Genomic DNA, 19,376 nt, shown 5'->3' with positions numbered 1-19,376 from the left:
CATCATTATTATTATTATCATTTTTTAAAAAGAAAATAATACTAATTTTTTTTACCTTTTACATATAATATTTCCTATATATATAGATATATATATGTATGTCATAAAATACTTATCTAACTAAATATGTTCAATTTTGGTTTAAATGGAAAAAACCGTCCGTTTTTTGTTAGAAACTGGGACCAATTAATTAACTGGTTATGCCAAAACCCAAAAAAGTATCAGGAGAACGAATCTTCGTCATGAACAATCTACGGGCGGCGGTGGTAGTGGTTCTCTTTTCCGCCGTGCTTCTTCCTCTACTCAACCGCTACTTCTTTCTGCCTAGTTAATGTCAATTTTGATTTGAAATTTCTGTGTTTCTTTTTTCGGATATTATTTATTTATTCCTAGGGTGTTGCAGGATTCGGGTTGCACTTGCGTCGGAGAGAGGTGGCGGATTTGTTGGTCACCAATGGGACCATATACACCAGCGACGTTCTTTTACCTTTTACCGATTCCATGGCCATTGTCAACGGTCGGATTCTCAGAACCGGGAACTATTCCTCCGTTAAGGTTTATTTTCTGTTTGCAGTAACCATGGTCTCATGAATTTCATTCTAGTTATCAATGTCTTATGGCCTGTGCTTCTCTTCATGTATTTTATTCAACCGTTTATGCTCTTTCTAATCCTGTGAGTCAACCTGTCCATCCCCGAGTTTCCAACTCGTTGGTTTTTTCCACTGTACCATTCTTTTCTCAACATTATTTGAACTCTCGTGATGGAGGTAAACCATTCTTCTGAGTTTTTTGTCTCATTATTTTATGTGTTTGAATGCAGGCTTTGGCTGGATTGAAGACTAGAACATTGAATCTGGAGGGGAAGGTGGTGTTGCCTGGATTTATCGACTCACATGTGCACTTGATTTTTGGAGGCTTACAGGTTTTCACTCTTTTGCCTTTCGACGTGGTTCCACTATCGTTATCAGAATTTGACCTTTTCTAAAGCATTTAAATTTTGTGCAACTATATTATTCGTCATGTAAAATAAAATGAAATATGAAGATTCCAAATCTCATTTTACTTGTTCTCTGCTCTTGTTATTTGGTGGATGCTTTTTAATTTCTCGTTTGAAATTTTAGTTATAGTGTAGCTATGTGTGCTGATGTTGATTTGTACCTATATTTTGTTGATGAATCCAAATGTCTTAAATTTTTATTTTCACGTACTTTGACAACTTTAATTAGATGGTGATTGATAAGTTCTAGAAGATTTTAATATCTAACAAGGGCTTGAAGGGTTAAGAACATGATTAGCAATTTTACTGGAAGGGAAAGAAAGTTCATGACTGACATGGGATACAGCAATGTCCTAAAATATATATAACTGAATGGCATTGGATAATAGTAAGTTAAAATTTGTAAAGAAAGAAGAGAACTCTCTTTCACGAACACCAATGCTAGTTTTTTCACTTATTTGCTTCTATTGTGATCATTCAGAGAATATACAACTTTCTGGATGTGGACGACGATATCTATTCCAATGGAGCATAGATAAATACATACATATATAATATATAGTACAAATAAATACGATATGGGTGGTTATCTATATGATATCCAACATGTATATTTCCGGTCCATCCTCCCTCTTGTTTTTCCATACTAAATATGCACCTTTGGCTTTAAAGAAGCTTAGCGTTGCTCTCCAGCATACATTGTCGTAATACCATAACTTATATGGTGTTTCTTGATCATATCTTTGTGCTGGATTTGATTTAGAAAATTGAAACAGATGGCTCGAGTGGAACTCCGTGGGGTCAGTAAAAGAGATTTTTTCAACAAGATCAAAGAGGCAATATCAAGTAAGCTGCTTCTTTTTTTGCTCATTTAATATGATTTTTCTTGACATCAATAATCCCTAACCATTGAAATTGATAGCACTCTGGTACTTCCTACCTAAGACATCGGCTTATCTATCTTTTATTTCCACCTATACAGCTTTTTGGTACTGTTTGATGTATTAGATTTTGAACACATTTCTGATATGGTGGTTTGAAATATACCAGATATGCAACGCGGCTCATGGTTGCTGGGTGGTGGTTGGAACAATGATCTATGGGGAGGAGAGTTGCCAATGACCTCCTGGATTGATGACATTACTCCTCACAATCCTGTGAGAAGTTTGAATCACATCCTTCTTGTGCTTCGGTGAACTTCGAAGTCGTTTTAGATAATTTTTTGTGCAGGTGTGGCTGACAAGAATGGATGGTCACATGGGCCTGGCTAACTCTCTAGCACTAAAAATTGCCGGAATATCCAATAGCACATTGGATCCAGATGGTGGTGCTGTTATTAGAAAGAGTTTTGGAGGTAATCCTTTTAGCCTCTGAAACTCACCAAAAATTCCTGATTTGAGTCATGTTTCAGGGAACAGTATTTATGTCACGTAGTTTTTTATTTTTGAGTAGCGCTTTTAGTGAACCCTCAGCTGAACTGGCTGTCAGCCTTTTTGCTGATGGGTCCAACTTTTACGTTGGAGTTGATTAGGTCTATAGAACAACAAACATATTGGATACTGATGAAAACCAATTAGCTTTGACACTGCTCCTCAGAAATGGTCTGTTTGTTAATTCTGTAATCTAGTTTAATGGTTTGTAACTTTGCAAGATTAAATTTTGAGAAAGAGACGGACAGAGAGAAAGAAAACATACTAGAGTAGCATGCACATAAAGCTGTAACAGTTGCATATCAAAAATATATTTGTTTTGTCCCTTTGCGAGGCAGCTGAAAAGAGTAGAGCAATTGAATTATCTTACTTGGTAAACTTTTATCATTGTGAATATTCTGGGTATTTGCTTGTTGCGTGGTTTTGTGACTCTGAGTCCTTCATTTTGCTTTATCAATTTCTGTAGCATATGGGCAATAGTTTAATAGCTTGTGGATAATACCTTGAGTTAAAAATAAAATTACAATATTTTCAACTTGTAGTGCACAAGAGGTTTTTTAGTTGGTGTGCGTATTCCCATCCAACATGATCAAGAAATTCACTGTGGGGTATGGCTCTCTTCTACATGTCTCTCTAATGAAAGCTTTGGTAATATAATTCACAAGACCTTTAATCTTATTCTTAGAACATCTTTCCCTCTTACTTCTGAAACTTCCATTTCCATCTTGGATTGTTGGAACAACGAAATGATTTTTATTGGATTCTCATGCCACTTTATCGTGAAATGCAGAACCGACTGGTTTATTGATTGATTCTGCAATGAAGCTTGTTCTTTCCTGCATCCCTGAAGTCTCAACAGTGGAGAGGAGGGAAGCTCTGTTGAGAGCTAGCAATTATGCCTTAATGAGAGGTGTGACCACAGTTGTTGATTTTGGGCGATATTTTCCAGGTGCATCACCAGAGCTCTCATGGGAAGATTTGTCAGGTTCCACTTAAAATTTGTTAAGATTTTTGTTTTCTTGTATCAGCAAGTATAAATGGGTCTTTCGGATAAAATTTATTGAAATATAAGGCTTTAAAGTTAAATCAGTATTTATTTTGATGCAAAGGAGAAAATTGATACAGCCATGTGCCTGTTTTGCAGAAGATATATCGAATTGTTTTCGGCGTTGCATTAGTTTTTTTTTTTGTTCTATTGTACTACAGATGTCTACAGATGGGCTGATTCATTAGGAAAGATGAAGATCAGAGTTTGCTTGTATTTCCCAGTGGAGACGTGGACACGGTTACATGTAATTCTCTATTGATTAAAGTTTCTGTTGGTTGATTTTCTTAATTAGCATGGCAACAAACCTGTAGTTTGGCATGTTAAGTAAGTGAATTTATCCTTGATATTTGCTATGTTGTACTGGATATGAACTTATGAGTTGAGAGGTAGACACAAGATTTTGACGTTTGCCTTTTCATTTAGATGTTATCTAAAGTGTAGAAATAATGTTCAAATTGACCTTGGGATTTAATGTTTGTATCTAACTATCTATCAGATTTGAGTCTGAGAATTCATTAGGTTGGCTTGTACCAAAGTTTGAAGTGCCACTATTTCGATGTCCCTGTAGAAATATGTTTTATGTAATTAATCCACACTGCTTTTGTAAATAATAGTTTGACATAATGTTAGCACCTAAGTGTGTGTAATAAGCTTCTCTAACAAGTTTAGGTTAACAATTTTTGCAAAGTAAAATGAGTTTGAAGTGAACCCATGGAATCGGTGACCTTATTGTAGCCTTGTATGTGGGCCTGGATGCGATAGACTAGTACATTTATTGATCTTGGCTCCAATTTATAATGGCTTAGTTCTATATCTTGAAAGGTTTGAGACAAGGATGTTTATATTCAAAGTGGGTCGATTGTAGTGTTCTAGGATGTGGCATGAACTTTTAATCATAATATGGTTAAATAAGGTTTGTGAAGACTGAAGAGTCAGAGAATTGTGTTCATTTCATTCATCCTCAAGAAGGGGTTTAGATGCTAGAGGATGCCTATTTACATGGAAATAACTATTATAATTTTTCCCAACAATGTGCTAATCTAATCGAGTTAGATCATCCATTTAAAACTGCATAAATTCAATGATATTCATTTAAACACTTCCTCTTAAGTCGGTGAATAATATTATCCATTCATGGTTAGGTCAAAATTGAATGAAGTCCTGGATTCTTGAGTCCTTTGTTACGGATATCGAAACATAGGGTGTGCAAGTCAAGCACTCTCGAGCTTTACTTTCATGAAATGTCTGCCAGTCTTTATTACTTTTATTATGGTATACAATATACATTACCAGATATTAAGCTATACATATTAATTTAATGTTGCCTTGGAGCATAATTGGGACGAAGGAATTACAGAAGCAAGAAAGTATAGGTTACCGTTAAACCATGAGTTGCACTCATTGCACAACCAAATTTATTACTTCAAATTTTTTAGTAGTAGTTTTTACCATATGAAGTATTTGGAGTTTAACTACGAATGCTTATAGCATCAATACTGTTGAAGGGTGTATGGTTTTTCTGATTTCCTTAATCAAATGTCACATCTTACTTCGATATTATTACTGAGGCTACCGTTCTTTGAAGGAACTTGTAAAGAAAACAGGTCATAAGCTCAGCCAATGGATTTACTTGGGTGGCTTGAAGTCGTTTGCTGATGGATCTTTGGGATCTAATAGTGCACTGTTTTATGAGGTGAGAGTGATAATTTTCATTTGCTAAACCCGTATTGAAATCTTAAACTCAAAACTTTTTCATCACTGAAGTACTTTTTTTAGACTGTGCAGCTAGGCACCGAGCTTCTTCTTTTTTACGAGTATAATTTTCAGAATGTTCTTATGTTTCTGTAGCCATACATTGATGAACCACTCAATTATGGCCTACAAGTGGTAGATGTTGATGTGCTACAAAACATGACACTCTCTTCTGATAAATATGGCCTTCAGGTGTTTTCTCTATTGTTGTATTAATGTCATTCTCCCCAGAGTTTATCATAAAGATATTCACGCTCTAATGATGATTTTTTGTCTCATTCAGGTGGCCGTTCATGCCATTGGTGATAGGGCCAATGGCTTGATCTTAGACATGTACAAGTCAGTAGCATCTAAGAATGGAATGAGGGATCGAAGATTTAGGGTAAATTCTACTGTAGTCTTTTTCTTTTCTTGTTAGAACATGGGGGTTTAGGCGACAGGGGCTATGGATAAGGGAGAGGAGGATGGGAAGAGTGGGGGTGAGCCAGCAAAGCTAGGGGACATGACATGGTGGCAAGTAAGGGGGGGTGGGGGTTTGATACACTAGTAACATTTTTCTCTCTGGGGAGGGGGCATAGTTGGTGGTGTTACACGGCTGGATGAGTGTTGGGTCGAATCTCAACTGGCTGGGAGGGAAGATTGTAGGGAGGAGAGGAGAACACAAAACAAGCAGTTTGTTGCCACCATGATGGGGAGGAAAATCACCAATGGTGGGACAGGCGGGTGTAGCATTGAGGGCTGACACGTTGGGTGTGCCATTGACTGGCCAGTCGCATACAGGGAGGGTAACTTGAGAGATGGGTGTGGGGAGTTAATGATGCGACCCTCACTATGATCCACAGGCAATGCGATGGAAAACAATTCAAAAGCTTTGACAATCAACAATAGGAAAAAACAATATTATTGAAAATCGAGTTATAAATAATTTCAACAGAAGCCAACAATGGAAAGATTTTGTTTGGAAGTTCCAGTGAATTAACTTAATTTCAAAAATTTAACTTAATTTAAGTTCCAAATTAAATTATTAAGACGTTGGATATATTTTGTTTGGTCATTTATATTGGCCTCAATATTTTTTAAAATTTTTTTTAGCTTTCATATTTAATTTTTTGTTCAGTTTTTATGTGCTAATCCCGGCATATTTTAAGTCCGTTGTGTTGTTTTTGTTACCCCCATTCATATACAAGAATTAGACATTTCCATTAATAGAATTGTAAGTCTTCAGACAAAACTTATGAGAAATTCTAAGTCTTGCAAACAAATCAAACCAATCAAGATTTGTTATTGTGGTGTTAAAGTGGCGTCCAAACAAAATCCAAACCTTTGTGGAATTCAATTTACTGCTGTCTTAAAGTTCTCGTCTTCCTCTTAGCTTGATGCTTTTAATTCTAGCTTTTATGTTGGTTGTGGTTTGAGTGCTGGGTATGGTGACTGCAAGTAATTATTTCAGATTGAGCATGCCCAACATTTGGCACCTGGAACAGCTGCCAAGTTTGGCGATCAAAAAGTTGTTGCTTCAGTGCAGGTTTTATTTCTCCTGGATTGCTTTGTGACATTATAACTCAATATCAGAGAAGCTTGCTTATTTTGTTCTGTGGTTGTATCCCAAGTATGCAATGATCTGCTATTTGAAAGTTGACAGTTTTAATCCAAATATAAGTTGCATTGGGTCAGAAATAGGGATGGAAGAGTAAGGATTTAAATTGCATAAAATGGAGTTTAAATGTCATACTATTTGTTTTAGTGTTTGAAGCTTTAGTGGCTTTGTCCCTGCACACAATTTCAAAATATTATTTATCATTTACAAGAAATGTGAAGTGCACTCATTTTGTGATACCTTTCGGCTTTCTGACTTATCAGACCGAGCACCATTTGATAAATCAGTTGCGACCACAGAACCTAATTTGCAAACATTAAAAAATGTTTTGAGACCTCGGGAGTCAATTTCATGCTGCCCACCCTCCCTCCCTTGATCCTGTCTGTCCCCCAAAATGAGAAGTTTGTTTCCTGATATGTTGGTGGATGCTTCTATAGCGCGCCTCCTGATTCCTAAATATGACAGCCGGATCACTTGTTGGATGATGCTGATTCTGCTAGAAAAAAACTTGGAGTTGATAGAGCTAATGGAGGATCATATTTATTTCATTCTCTCCTTACTGGCAATGGGCAATTGGCGCTTGGCTCTGACTGGCCAGTAAGGATTATTTCCCATTTCATTTTTGTGTCCTCCATATGTCGTTTGTGATAAATAAATGAGATTCCAACGGTTGGTCTCTTTTATTTCAGGTCGCAGACATCAACCCTTTGAGGAGCGTACAGACGGCGATGAAAAGAGTTCCTCCTGGTTGGGAGAATGCTTGGATTTCATCGGAACGCATTAGTTTGAATGATGCGTTGAACGGGTGAGTCCTAGGTTTTGCTGAAGTTAATCAGGTCAGATGCATGTTCTTCTAGGTGCTTATGGATCTGATGTAAGTTCAATTATCCACTTTTGATTATGTGCCATAGGACCTTTTAGAAATGTCAATTGGAATCAGCCCCCACAAGTCAACAACACTGGCCATTTCATTAATCAACAGCAAATGAAATTTCGGTCATACTTATATTTGCCGGGTTAATCCGTTAATTTTCGTGTATGATAATCTCCTATCAGGTACACAATCTCAGCTGCCCGGGCTTGCTTCCTTGATGAAGATGTTGGGTCGCTCTCTCCTGGTAAAATGGCAGATTTTGTGGTTTTATCTGCGAAGTCATGGGATGAATTTGCTGTGGAAGCTTCTGCTTCTATTGAGGCAACATATGTGGGTGGGTTAGCAGCCTACTCCAGGAACCACACAGAGGATATGTAAAGCAGCAATTAAATCTTCAAGCGCATAATTTGACCTGCTGTTTGATGTAATTTGGTATCATAAATGAATTTTGTATTAGTCTTGTATGATAGTGACCATGCTTTAATTTGATCTTCTACCTTACGTGTCACTATGGTAATATTTCGAAATTATCCCCATTCCCCCCAACACCATCAGGCTTAGTACGACTGTACGAGTGTATTGACCAACATGTGAGCTTGAAACCAAATCGCCTAGCATAACTATCATAGCAGTTCTTGGCAGATTCTTCTGAATTAAATCCATTCCAACGTACGGTTTCTCATTCCAGTCATCGACCTGATTAGATACTTGAGAAGAACATATTAATGAAACAAAAAACCCATAAAATATTAACATAAACCTTTCAATTATTAGTATTAAGAGCGGAATTTTCTCACCCAACATTGAAAATGATAAACATGGAAAGACCATAATGGCAGAGATTCAGTCATTCTTCTGCTTAGATTAGAAAAGGCGAAGGTGTTGGTATGTTAATTCTGTTGTGAAAAAATAAAAATTTACGGTAAAAAGTAAAAATCTCAAACTCTCAAAATTATCACACTACACACTTTATAATATTTTTCTCTCAACTCAATTGTGATTTTCTTCACAAATGAGAGATCTATTTATAGAAAATTTTTACAAATAATCCAAAAATAAAATACATCATTACCTACATCATCACACACTAATTTTCAATATTCAACACCTAATTTTACCTAATTTTCAACATTCAACATTCACATTTTCAACACAAATATTTAACACATTTTTAAATAATTTTTCAACACTCCCCCTTGTGATGATGATCATAATGATTGTATACATTACGTGTTTTTATACTGCCTCGTTAAAAACCTTACTAGGAAAAACCCATTGGGATAAAAACCATAGTAAGGGAAAAAGAGTGCAGTCACGTAAACTCCCCCTCATGTTGACACGAACAATTCTTCACAAATTTCGTAGATTGCGCATCCCAATATTATATATGTGCTTTCTGAATATTGTCGTAGGAAGTGCCTTTGTGAAGAGATCTGATGAGTTTTCACTTGATTGAATGTGACGAACATCAATACATTTATTCTTCTCAAGCTCCTTGGTGAATGCGAAGAACTTAGGAGGAATATGTTTAGTTCTGTCGCTTTTTATGTATCCTTCTTTCATTTGAGCAACACATGCAGCATTATCTTCATATAGTATCACAGGCTTCTCGTCGAATGATAATCCGCATGAGATTTGGATATGTTGAGTCATTGATTTTAACCACACACATTCACGGCTTGCTTCATGTAGTGCAATAATCTCGGCATGATTTGATGAAGTTGTTACAAGTGTTTGTTTCTGTGAACGCCAAGAAATTGCAGTGCCTCCACGAGTAAATACATATCCAGTTTGAGAACGTGCTTTGTGTGGATCAGATAAGTATCCAGCATCGGCATAACCAATTATACTTGGATTAGCATCTTTTGAATACAAAAGTCCCAAGTCTGTCGTTCCTCGTAGATAACGGAATATATGTTTAATTCCGTTCCAATGTCTCTTTGTTGGATATGTGCTAAATCTTGCCAATAAATTTACGGCAAAAGATATATCAGGCCTTGTACAATTTGTAAGATACATAAGGGCACCGATAGCACTTAGATATGGTACTTCTGGACCAAGAATATCTTCATCATCTTCACATGGACGGAATGGATCCTTTTCTATGTTTAATGATCTAACAACCATTGGAGTACTTAAAGGATTTGATTTGTCCATATTAAAACGTTTAAGGATCTTTTCTGTATAATTTGTCTGGTGAACAAATATTCCACATTCTTTTTGTTCAATTTGTAAACCCAGACAATACTTGGTTTTTCCAAGATCCTTCATTTCAAATTCTTCTTTCAAGTATGACACAACTTCTTGAATTTCCTTATTTGTTCCAATGATGTTTAAATCATCAACATATACAGCAATAATTACGCATCCGGATGTTGTTTTCTTAATGAAAACACAAGGGCATATTGAATTATTTACATATCCCTTTTTCATCAAGTGATCACTTAGCCTATTATACCACATTCTGCCGGATTGCTTCAACCCATATAATGATCTTAGTAATTTCACAGAATAACATTCTCTGGGTTTTGAACTTTGTGCTTCAGGCATCTTAAATCCTTCAGGGATTTTCATATATATATTACTATCAAGTGATCCATATAAGTAGGCTGTAACAACATCCATAAGACGCATTTCTAAATTTTCAGATACTGCCAAGCTAATCAANTAATTTTTTAAAAAAAGATTGGGCCGATTTAGTTGGGCTTACAGCAAATATAAATGAAACAAACCCTTATTCGTCTTTTGGCTTGAGCAGGCGCCGTTTGATCGAAGTGTTAGCTCTGCTCTCTGCAAGTGCAAAGGTATCGATCCTTCTTTTTCTCCAGAAATTTTATTATTTATGAATGATTTGGTTGTGGGATTCATTTTCTCAAAAAATATATTTTCAAAGATATGGAAGCTCGAGTGGTAGATGCTGAAACTATCCCCACCCCATGCATTCAAGTCCATTTTCAACTTGGGTCGGAGACATACTTTGCTCAGGCCAACACGGGGGGACTCGTCTCCGACCAGTTAGTTTCCATCAAGGAACGCAGCATGGCCATACTCAAGGACTTCATAACCACACACAACATTCCTCCTGAAGTCTCTTCATCCTCCGACGAAGATCAAGAAGATATTTCTGCGACCCCTCCGGTGAAGAAGTCAAAGAAACGACAGTAGCAAGTCAAGGGATGTGGTGCGTCAGTTTGCTTGAAAAACTTGAGTTTCTTGATATTTGATTTTAAACAAAAATAGCCTGAAAGGGAGTTTTTGGTTTTCGCTCGTAATTGGATGCGTCAAACTAATAATAATAGCTAGTAGTTGAGTGGTTGCATACATTTTTTTTTTTTGGTTATGGTTACAGTTGTCAACATTAAGAATTTTAAATAAATGATATCACCAACATTGTCAAGGTAAGATTGGGTTTAATTCACAAGGGTTCGCGTGGTCGGTATGATGTGATAATTGAATGATAAATGCTTGATATGATAAGATATATAATTTGAGAGATATATAATATCATGTGTGGTGTGAAATTAGCGAGACGATAAAATCATGATAAATTTCTTAATGACCAAATACCCTTATCTTATTATTTAATTTATTTCGTATTATCATTTTTTCCTCCCCAAACCTACATCCTGTTTTCCGATAAATCACACGCGAATTGTAAACCCTCTCCCATTTCTTTGTCCCTGAAGATTGAAAGATGAGGTGAGATCCGTGAAAGATCTGAAGCGAATAGCCAACAGAAACCTTGAACATGTTTTTCTGAGTTTAATTTTCTTTTTTAACAGGTGAGATCAGATATTAATTCTACAAAAACTATTCGATCCAGTGGAAGAGAGCAAGAGCTACCTGTGAGAACAAGTAATTATGAGTAATTTTCGAAATTCTTATTCCAGTAATCTTTTAATTCCGAGTTTAACAAAAACCAAATAATCACACATAGCTTCAAAGCTTTAATTTATCAAGTTTTATCTTCGAATAAGCTTTAAATTTCTTCGGATCTGTAATAGAAATGAGGATTTGGTTGTCCCCTGTCGATTTCGAAATTCTTCAGCAGCGGTCAATGGCAAGAGTGTTCTGAAGAAATTAGGACAATGACGTAAAGAAGACCCAGTTGCAATTTTGATATTTAAAATCAGGGGTATTTTGGTCATTAGTCTTTTCTGGTGTAAGTCGGATAGTTTTGGGCCAATTAAAAAAATAGGAGTGAGAGAGAAAGTATTTAAAAAACAAGAACTCTGACTTTTTTTTAAGAAACAAGGAGTTGACTTTTGATTATCAATTAAACTCTTTAATTTAATTAATTTTCTTTTTCTTTTTCTTCTCGGTCGACACAGAATCTATTTTGAGAAAATCTAATAGTCCACTCAGAAAAATTGGTCGACCAAAATTAAGTTGGTCGACCAAGATTAATTTTCTCGGTCTATCAAAATTTTGTTGGTTCTTGGTTGACCAAATTTTGGTTGAACAAGAAGAAACCTGTCATGTTTGTTTGTTTTTTTATTGTTTTTATTATTAATTTTTGTCTATTCTAATTATCTTATTCTCTTAATTTTTGTTGAACTTTGTAGGATATACCTTTGGGTCGACCCAAAAGCAAAGCAACAAAGGTTGACCCAAAAACAACAAGGTCTACTTTGTTTCGACCCAGCTAAATATGTGATTCATATAATATTATATAACATACTTGTGAAATTGTGATTCAAATGTTAAAAACATGTAACATAATTGTGAAATTGTGATTCATATATTAAAACATGTAACATAGTTGTGAAATTGTGATTCATATGTTAAAACATGTAACATAGTTGGTTGTGAAATTGTGATTCATATGTTAAAACATATAACATAATTGTGAAATTGTGGCTCATATGTAAAAACACGTGTAACATAGGTGTGAAATTGTGACTCATATGTCATAACATGTAACAAAATCATGTAACATTATAGAACATACTTGTGAAATTATGTAATTCATATGTTAAAAATATGCAACATGGTCAAAATTGTGTAATTATCCGTCAAAATTAAGTAATTATCGGTCATATTGGTCAAATATATGGATTCATGTGTTAGAAAAAGATCGACCCAAAAGCAACCTTGATCGACCCAAAATCAACATGGGTCGACCGAGAGATCAACATGGTCGACCCAAATATCAACATGGATCAACAAAGTCGACCCAGAAATCACCATGGTCGACCCAAAAACTGATCAACAACAAAATTCCACCATAAATACTTGAATCGAAATGAAAAAGATATATACAATGTCCAATAATTAAAAGATCAATACAATGTCGAATGATTATCAAACATATTACAATGTCCAATAATTATAAAAATCAATACAATGTCCAACAATCAACAATAATCGACCATCAATGGTCGACCACATTGGTCGACAAATTTTGGTCGACCATCCAAAGCTTTGGTCTTTACCAAAGCTTAGAATTGGTCGACCATTGCTTTGGTTGACCAATTGCAATGGTCAACCAATTCTTTGAATTGGTCGACCAAAGCTTTGGTCTTTGACCAAAGCAATGGTCGACCAAGAAATGGTCGGCCATTGCTTGGTCTGTATGGTTGACCATTGCTTGGTCGACCATTGTTGGGTCTACCGCGTGGGTAGACTACTGTTTTTTGGTCGACCCAAAGTTGGTCGATCCACGCTTGGGTCGACCAAAAGTTGATCGAAATTTTCTTTCTCAACCATTCGATCGATGAACGAAAATAAACAATAAATCGAAATAAACGTTGATATTATCATATTATTGCTAGTCATTGTGTCGATTTGCATTGAGAATTGTAGCCGGAAAGGAAATGGAAAAGGGGTCGACGGAGAGGATTTAAGTTGAGTCGACGGATGAGAATGAATTACATGTTTAAAGTAAATGTATATATGTAATCAAATTTAATAATATATTTACACTTAAAACACATGGACATTTAAGTAAATTGACTTATGGATCTTTTTTTTTTTAAATACTTCATAACGCACTCTCTTTTCTCTAAATTTCTCGATAGTTTTTATCCTTCTTCGATGTGGGGATTTTTTCTCCAACACAAACATTAAAAATTGTCAATGAAATAGTCAATTTCAAGTTTAATAATCAAAGAAAACAAAATATTAATAAACTATCCCACCTTAATTCTACTTATCATACCGGGTCCAAGTGTTTTAAGACAAACTAGGAATCCAAATATATGAAAATATTTAAATAACTAAAAACCACACCGGCCCCTTGACTTCCGGAAGAACCTGCTCCCCCACGAATCCGCTTCTGCAGATGTTCCAAACTATTTACTCTCTGCATAGAAACACTTCTTCCAATCCTCAACTGATGATAGCATCAACACTCTCTGCTGTTGGACTAAAACAATCTTGCGTGATTAAGTGCTTACTAGAAGAGGCGTGATGACAATAATGCTGTTTTGGATCGTCTTGCACTGGCACAGCTGATGCATCAGATGGACTACCAGAAAACGATGGTATGCCAATTGTAGATATTTCAGATATAGCTTGTAATACTGAGCTCAATCCAGTAACTCTTTTAACCGTTTCTTCCGCCATTTTCACCTGTCAAACAAAACAAGTCCAATGAAATCTACATTTATTTGAACGTTTCTGCTAAATCCCGAACACCGAGTCGACCACAGTATCAAAATGATCGATAAAATTTGAAGACCGGGACTTAAGAGCATAAAATAAGTACCAATTCCATCACTCATGGATATAGGGCAAGTCATTATAAAAGCTAAGGTAAGTGATAAAGCAAAACTCTGGTTTATATAGGCGGAAGTTTTTACATGTCCAATGAAGTTGTCAAGGCTTATCTGAGTTGTTGCAATAAGAGAGATCTTCAATTCAAGACTTTCTAAACTGAAGGAATTCATGCTTGCAAGCCAGCTCAAGATCAGCCAAATGCTAGAAGTATTTGAAAAGCCTAGTGTTATAGGAAGCTTATTTTGAACATCTTTTAATACTTGGAAACAATACTTAATCCCATGAGCTCATGGAATTTTTTTAGAATTTTAGCAATCTCACATTAAGTGACCAGATCTTCCATGCAAGCCAACATCTTAGACACTAATTATTACCTTACCTTTGCTCTCAATGTCTCAACATCAGCTTTGAGAACTCTAATGTCAACAGCTGCTTCATCGTACTCTGGCTTATGTTTGCAAGGCGCTTCAGTAAAGACGAGTTTTTAACTCTTACCTGGCTAGCCTTTGGAGACACAAAACCAAGATCTAACTAGAGAATTAGAGGGAGATAATTGTAAAAATTTGCATCACAGTAACACATACCTGCGTCTAAAGCTCAGTCAAATGGGCCTGCTTCCTTCTTCTTGAGCATCGAGCTGATTCTCTATCCGAAAGCATTCCGAAGAAAACAGCAAAAAAAGGAAGAAGAAAGAAACAAAGTAATCATAGGGTAAAACTTCCGTTGAAACCAGATCACGACCTAAACCACACTTGGTATAAAAAAAAATCAATAATAAATAAGCTCTGAGTTTTTCACCAATTGTGCAGTGATTTTACCATATTCAGAACATGGGCAACTTAGCAATTCAATGGCTTATTTCTGAATTGATTAAACTGACATTTAAAAGATTACAGGTACAACATTTATGCATCATATATTCATATTCTTATCAACAAATTATTGAGCATTGAATAGTTTTAGCATTCTTACAAGCTTAAAGGAGAGAAAACAAACATGTTTTAGAGTGCATCTCCAAAAATATGATGCCTTTCAAAAGGGGGAATTATTTCACAGACCAAAGGTAATTTACATACAGTATAAACAATTTAATCAACAAATTTATAATTTCTCCCTCTCGCACATTTATGTCACGAAGCTATAATCAGAGATTGAAGTGCTATTATGCATATCCAAACTATATGCACCATGATGGTTATTTTTCATTTTTCTTCAAAATGTGATCTTTCTTCATGTAAATTTAGTCCATTATATCATCAGATACTTTCTACAATTCCAAAATCTAGATAGGTTATTTGTATCAAATCCTTGTGTAGCAAAGTAGTGGTGTATTTCCATATATGCCAGCAAACCATGATTTGGACTCAGAACATTAAATGCAACCAAACTTTGTGCTTTTCCTTGGAACTTATATTGCATAATCACAAGGAATATTCTATTTGGATCTGAAAGAAGAAAATTGAAACATTCGCAAATGTAAAACAATAACTGAAAAATACCAAACCAATATCCATTGACAAATTAAAAACAGAACATAGCGAGAAAACACACGAGAAAACAATAAACTTTACTGTTTATGCAAAATAGTAAGTCTTGGATAGGACAAGAACATATATTAAATTTATTAGGGTCCACATCAATCGAACATAGAATTATTTAAATAATTGATAATGAATGAGACAGGAAAGATTTGCTATTTTTCTTAATAAAATGTTTTCTTTTTGATTAATCATGGAAACACGGTAAGATATGATTGGTAAAGAATATGACCGAAAATTATATTACAATTTCATTTGGGTGTTTTCTGAATGGGTGGAGAGTTTTTAAACTAATTTGTTCTGCGGCAAATGGTGCTCTGAAAGGCAAATAGCCAGGTAAAGTACTTAACTTAAGTAGGTTGCATAAGAGGTATGTTTTCACCAGCATGTCAATTGAGTTTTCTTGAAATTATGTTAATGAAGTCTATTTGAAGTGCATGTTACTAGAAATAACATAATACACACACTTTCATGTCATTAAAAAATGTATCGTGTAAATTTCAATGGGTGTGCAACGACTTCTGTTGTGCTTTGATCTTTGGGAAGTATGTATGCAAAATTCGTTTAGGCATGAATATGAGCCACAAAATCTTCACTAAACTTGTTTCTATTTTTGTTTTTGGTTATGTCTTGTAATCTATTTTGCTCGAGGGCGAGTGAAATTTTATATGGGGAAGTTGATATGTGCCAATTTTACGTGTCTGAGTACGTTATTTTGAGTCCGTTGTTACATGGTTTTGGTGTGTCACATCCATATTTTGTTAATTTATTTCATAGTTTGTGTATATGGGCCACTCCTCAATTGAATTAGTTGTTTTACAGGTAAAATTGGCAAAAAACATGAACTCGAGGTGGTGGATTGTGAAACTGTGCAATTACGACCCCAAAATGAATTGAAGAAGGGAATTTTCTGAAAACAGAAGTGTTCGCGTTGAGGCCTGCAAAAGTATCTACCCCGGCGCAAACTGATGAAAAAATGGTTCGAAAACAGAGCATCGCCCGCTAGGGAAGCCAAAAGTAACTGCTATGTTTTGATTTATTTTTGAAGATTGGATTTAATTCTTGAGCATAATTGATTTTGTTATTGCGTTTTTATTGCATCTTTAGAGCATAATCAACTTCGAAAGTGTTTTTATGTGCTATAATTGAGACTGAAATGATATTTTATAAAATGATAAGGTAACATAATCGATGAATTTACTAATTGTATAGACATATGAGCTTTGGATACACATTGAAACGCACTGTCAAATAGGTCGAAAGCTAGAGGATTCAAATATTTGTTAATGCGATTGCAATTGTTAAATAACATAAGAACACTTAATTATTGTGTTTTTTAATTAGATTAATATAGCTTGACAAAGTATATTGATAGATTAGGCAATCCCGTGAAAAGCATGATTTATGAATTGAAATTAAATCATTTGAGAATGTGAAGAGTTAGGTGAACTGATATCCTAACAATTGTTTGTTTATTATTTTAATTAAATTTATTTATATTGTGTTCGTTTAATCTCTTTATTTCAATTTCAATTTATTTTATTAATTTATTAAATTATCGCTTTAGTTAACTAAAGAATTATGCTTGAGGTAAAGTTGTCATATATCAATATCTGTGAAACGATATTGATACTTGTTACATTATATTAAAACTTGACTTGTACACTTGGGGTAAATATCGACCAGCTCGGAAGATTTAATTTTCCTAAATTATTGTTTTAAAAAAACTCGATTAGTATCATTCATATAAAGTAGTCTTTTTTGTTTATACATATACCAATGATTATGTGCACGCGTTCGATATTTGTGTAGTCATTTTCTACTCATGATATTTTCCGTACTCAAATATGATAACTCAAATTGTTTAAACAAATTTGGTTTTCAAATTTTATTAATCAAGAGTAAATTCTAAAATAAAGTTGATTTTTTTGGGGGTAAAATTTACTATAACTAGTTCTATTAATTATATTAATTATTAGTTAGTGTTGAGACATTTTAGTTTTGATGTTTGAAATCAAACTGAATTCTAGAGGTAAACTTAACTCAGAACCAAAGGTAAACTGAACTCATAAATCTAAATGGCTAATGAGAAGGACAACACGAGCTAAACTAATTCTGAGTCGACTAATTTATATTTACTGAAAGTCTATCCATTCAGGATAAAATCTTTTCACTTTATGGTAAATCAGCCCGATTAATGATTATGGGTCAGTGTCAACTTATAAAAGCTTTTCGTTTTCACCGATCAATGATTAAGGTTCAGAACTGCAGTCAGAATTATGCATATATAAGAAAGGACGATGACCTGGAAACAAGGACATCCACATTCATGAACGGATATATTTGGAATATGTTACCATTGTCAATTGAAGGTATAAATAGATCAGTTGACTTGAATCAAGATAGAGTTCCGAATCTTGATCATACAAAGAAAACTGATCATCTCTTTATAAAGCCTTCAAAGTCCAACTGAAAATCAGCACACGCAGACAATCGGATTAGTTCAGGATCTCATTCGTGCTTCGAAGTTTTCAGCTCTATTTGTAATTGAAAGTAAGAAGTCTTACTTCTCAAAATTCTTTTGATTATAGTTTTTACTAAGAGTTTCAGTCAGACAGTGTTAAGTTCTGAAAGTGGGTGATTTAAAATTACTTGTAATTACTAAAGTCTTTTAATACTAACATCTGCGAGGAAGAAGGGGTGAAATTTCCAAACGTCCAGAAAATATTTCGCATTCAATTTACCTTTTCAGTTCTACCGAGTCATTTGTTCAACCATTTTCAGCAAGCCTACTTCGGCACAGATCAAGTGATTGGCTCGTTGAAAACTCAACTGACAAGAATCAAATGTCATTGTTGCTAACCCAACCGAAATATTTTTGGCTAATTTTATTCACCTCCCCTCTAAATTTGGCTTCGATCCTGACCGTTAGCTAGATGACTTTACATAACATTAATGATATAAAAAGGCACACTGAACACACGATTTGTGTTTTGTAAATTTTGGTTTTTGGAAAATTAGTTTTTGAAACTTATGGAACAATTTTCCAAATAAATTCGCCAAAAAGGTTTTTTCCCCAAAAAGGTTTTTTCGTCGAAAAGCAGACATGAGATAAGAAATCCAGTGACATTTTTGTCTTTTGGAAAATGACCTTATCTTCCATGATTATCGGGCAAAATCTACCCACTATTCGCAATCAAAATCACATCGGGGTTTGCAATAACTACTTAGCCCGCAACAATCTCCCAACTCCCACTCCATAAAATCCATTATTTTTTGATTTTTTTTACCATCACGCGAGAATTGCTCAACATCCTCCATAAATTTTATTTTTCTGCAGTTCTTGCGCAATGTTTGTTCAAAAAACGGTTTCAAATCCCAATTTCTCCAATTAACTAAACTGAATCATACTTCTTTGGT

General features: G+C 34.8%; 1 protein-coding gene and 1 long non-coding RNA gene across 5 annotated transcripts; one reads left to right on the top strand and one right to left on the bottom strand.

Moving 5' to 3' along the window:
• The first annotated feature begins 148 nt into the window (after positions 1 to 148).
• On the top strand, positions 149 to 8,194 carry LOC140958948 (protein LONG AFTER FAR-RED 3). 3 transcript variants are annotated; one of them, XM_073416582.1, is made up of 15 exons: positions 149 to 327; positions 404 to 555; positions 821 to 922; positions 1,774 to 1,843; positions 2,048 to 2,154; positions 2,228 to 2,351; positions 3,218 to 3,412; positions 3,634 to 3,719; positions 5,061 to 5,168; positions 5,324 to 5,419; positions 5,511 to 5,609; positions 6,678 to 6,752; positions 7,290 to 7,421; positions 7,514 to 7,629; positions 7,881 to 8,194. In XM_073416582.1, exons 1-15 carry the CDS (start codon positions 201 to 203, stop codon positions 8,074 to 8,076), a joined length of 1,785 nt encoding a protein of 594 aa, XP_073272683.1. In that variant the 5' UTR covers positions 149 to 200; the 3' UTR covers positions 8,077 to 8,194. The 3 variants fall into 3 exon arrangements, with proteins under 3 accessions (XP_073272683.1, XP_073272685.1, XP_073272684.1); XM_073416584.1 differs by having other exon boundaries at positions 187 to 266; XM_073416583.1 differs by lacking the exon at positions 149 to 327 and having other exon boundaries at positions 543 to 673.
• Positions 8,195 to 14,147: 5,953 nt separating this feature from the next.
• LOC140960562 (uncharacterized) lies at positions 14,148 to 16,344 on the bottom strand. Of its 2 annotated transcripts, XR_012172188.1 has the most exons (4): positions 15,003 to 16,344; positions 14,798 to 14,922; positions 14,408 to 14,528; positions 14,148 to 14,271 (listed from the first exon to the last, which is right to left on the bottom strand). It is a non-coding gene; the product is annotated as an uncharacterized lncRNA (long non-coding RNA). The 2 variants fall into 2 exon arrangements; XR_012172187.1 differs by lacking the exon at positions 14,408 to 14,528 and having other exon boundaries at positions 15,003 to 16,342.
• Between the last annotated feature and the right edge of the window lie 3,032 nt (positions 16,345 to 19,376).

Source organism: Primulina huaijiensis, chromosome 15, assembly GCF_012295235.1.
Source record: "Primulina huaijiensis isolate GDHJ02 chromosome 15, ASM1229523v2, whole genome shotgun sequence".
Lineage (NCBI taxonomy): Eukaryota > Viridiplantae > Streptophyta > Magnoliopsida > Lamiales > Gesneriaceae > Primulina > Primulina huaijiensis.
This window is presented reverse-complemented; position numbering and strand designations above follow the sequence as displayed.

Bases quoted from the DNA above. Each gene is read 5' to 3' on its own strand.
- LOC140958948 (XM_073416582.1), top strand. From the start codon at position 201: ATGCCAAAACCCAAAAAAGTATCAGGAGAACGAATCTTCGTCATGAAC. The intron at 923-1,773 runs GTTTTCACTCTT...AAATTGAAACAG, and splicing joins TGATTTTTGGAGGCTTACAG to ATGGCTCGAGTGGAACTCCG. The intron at 7,422-7,513 runs GTAAGGATTATT...CTTTTATTTCAG, and splicing joins CGCTTGGCTCTGACTGGCCA to GTCGCAGACATCAACCCTTT.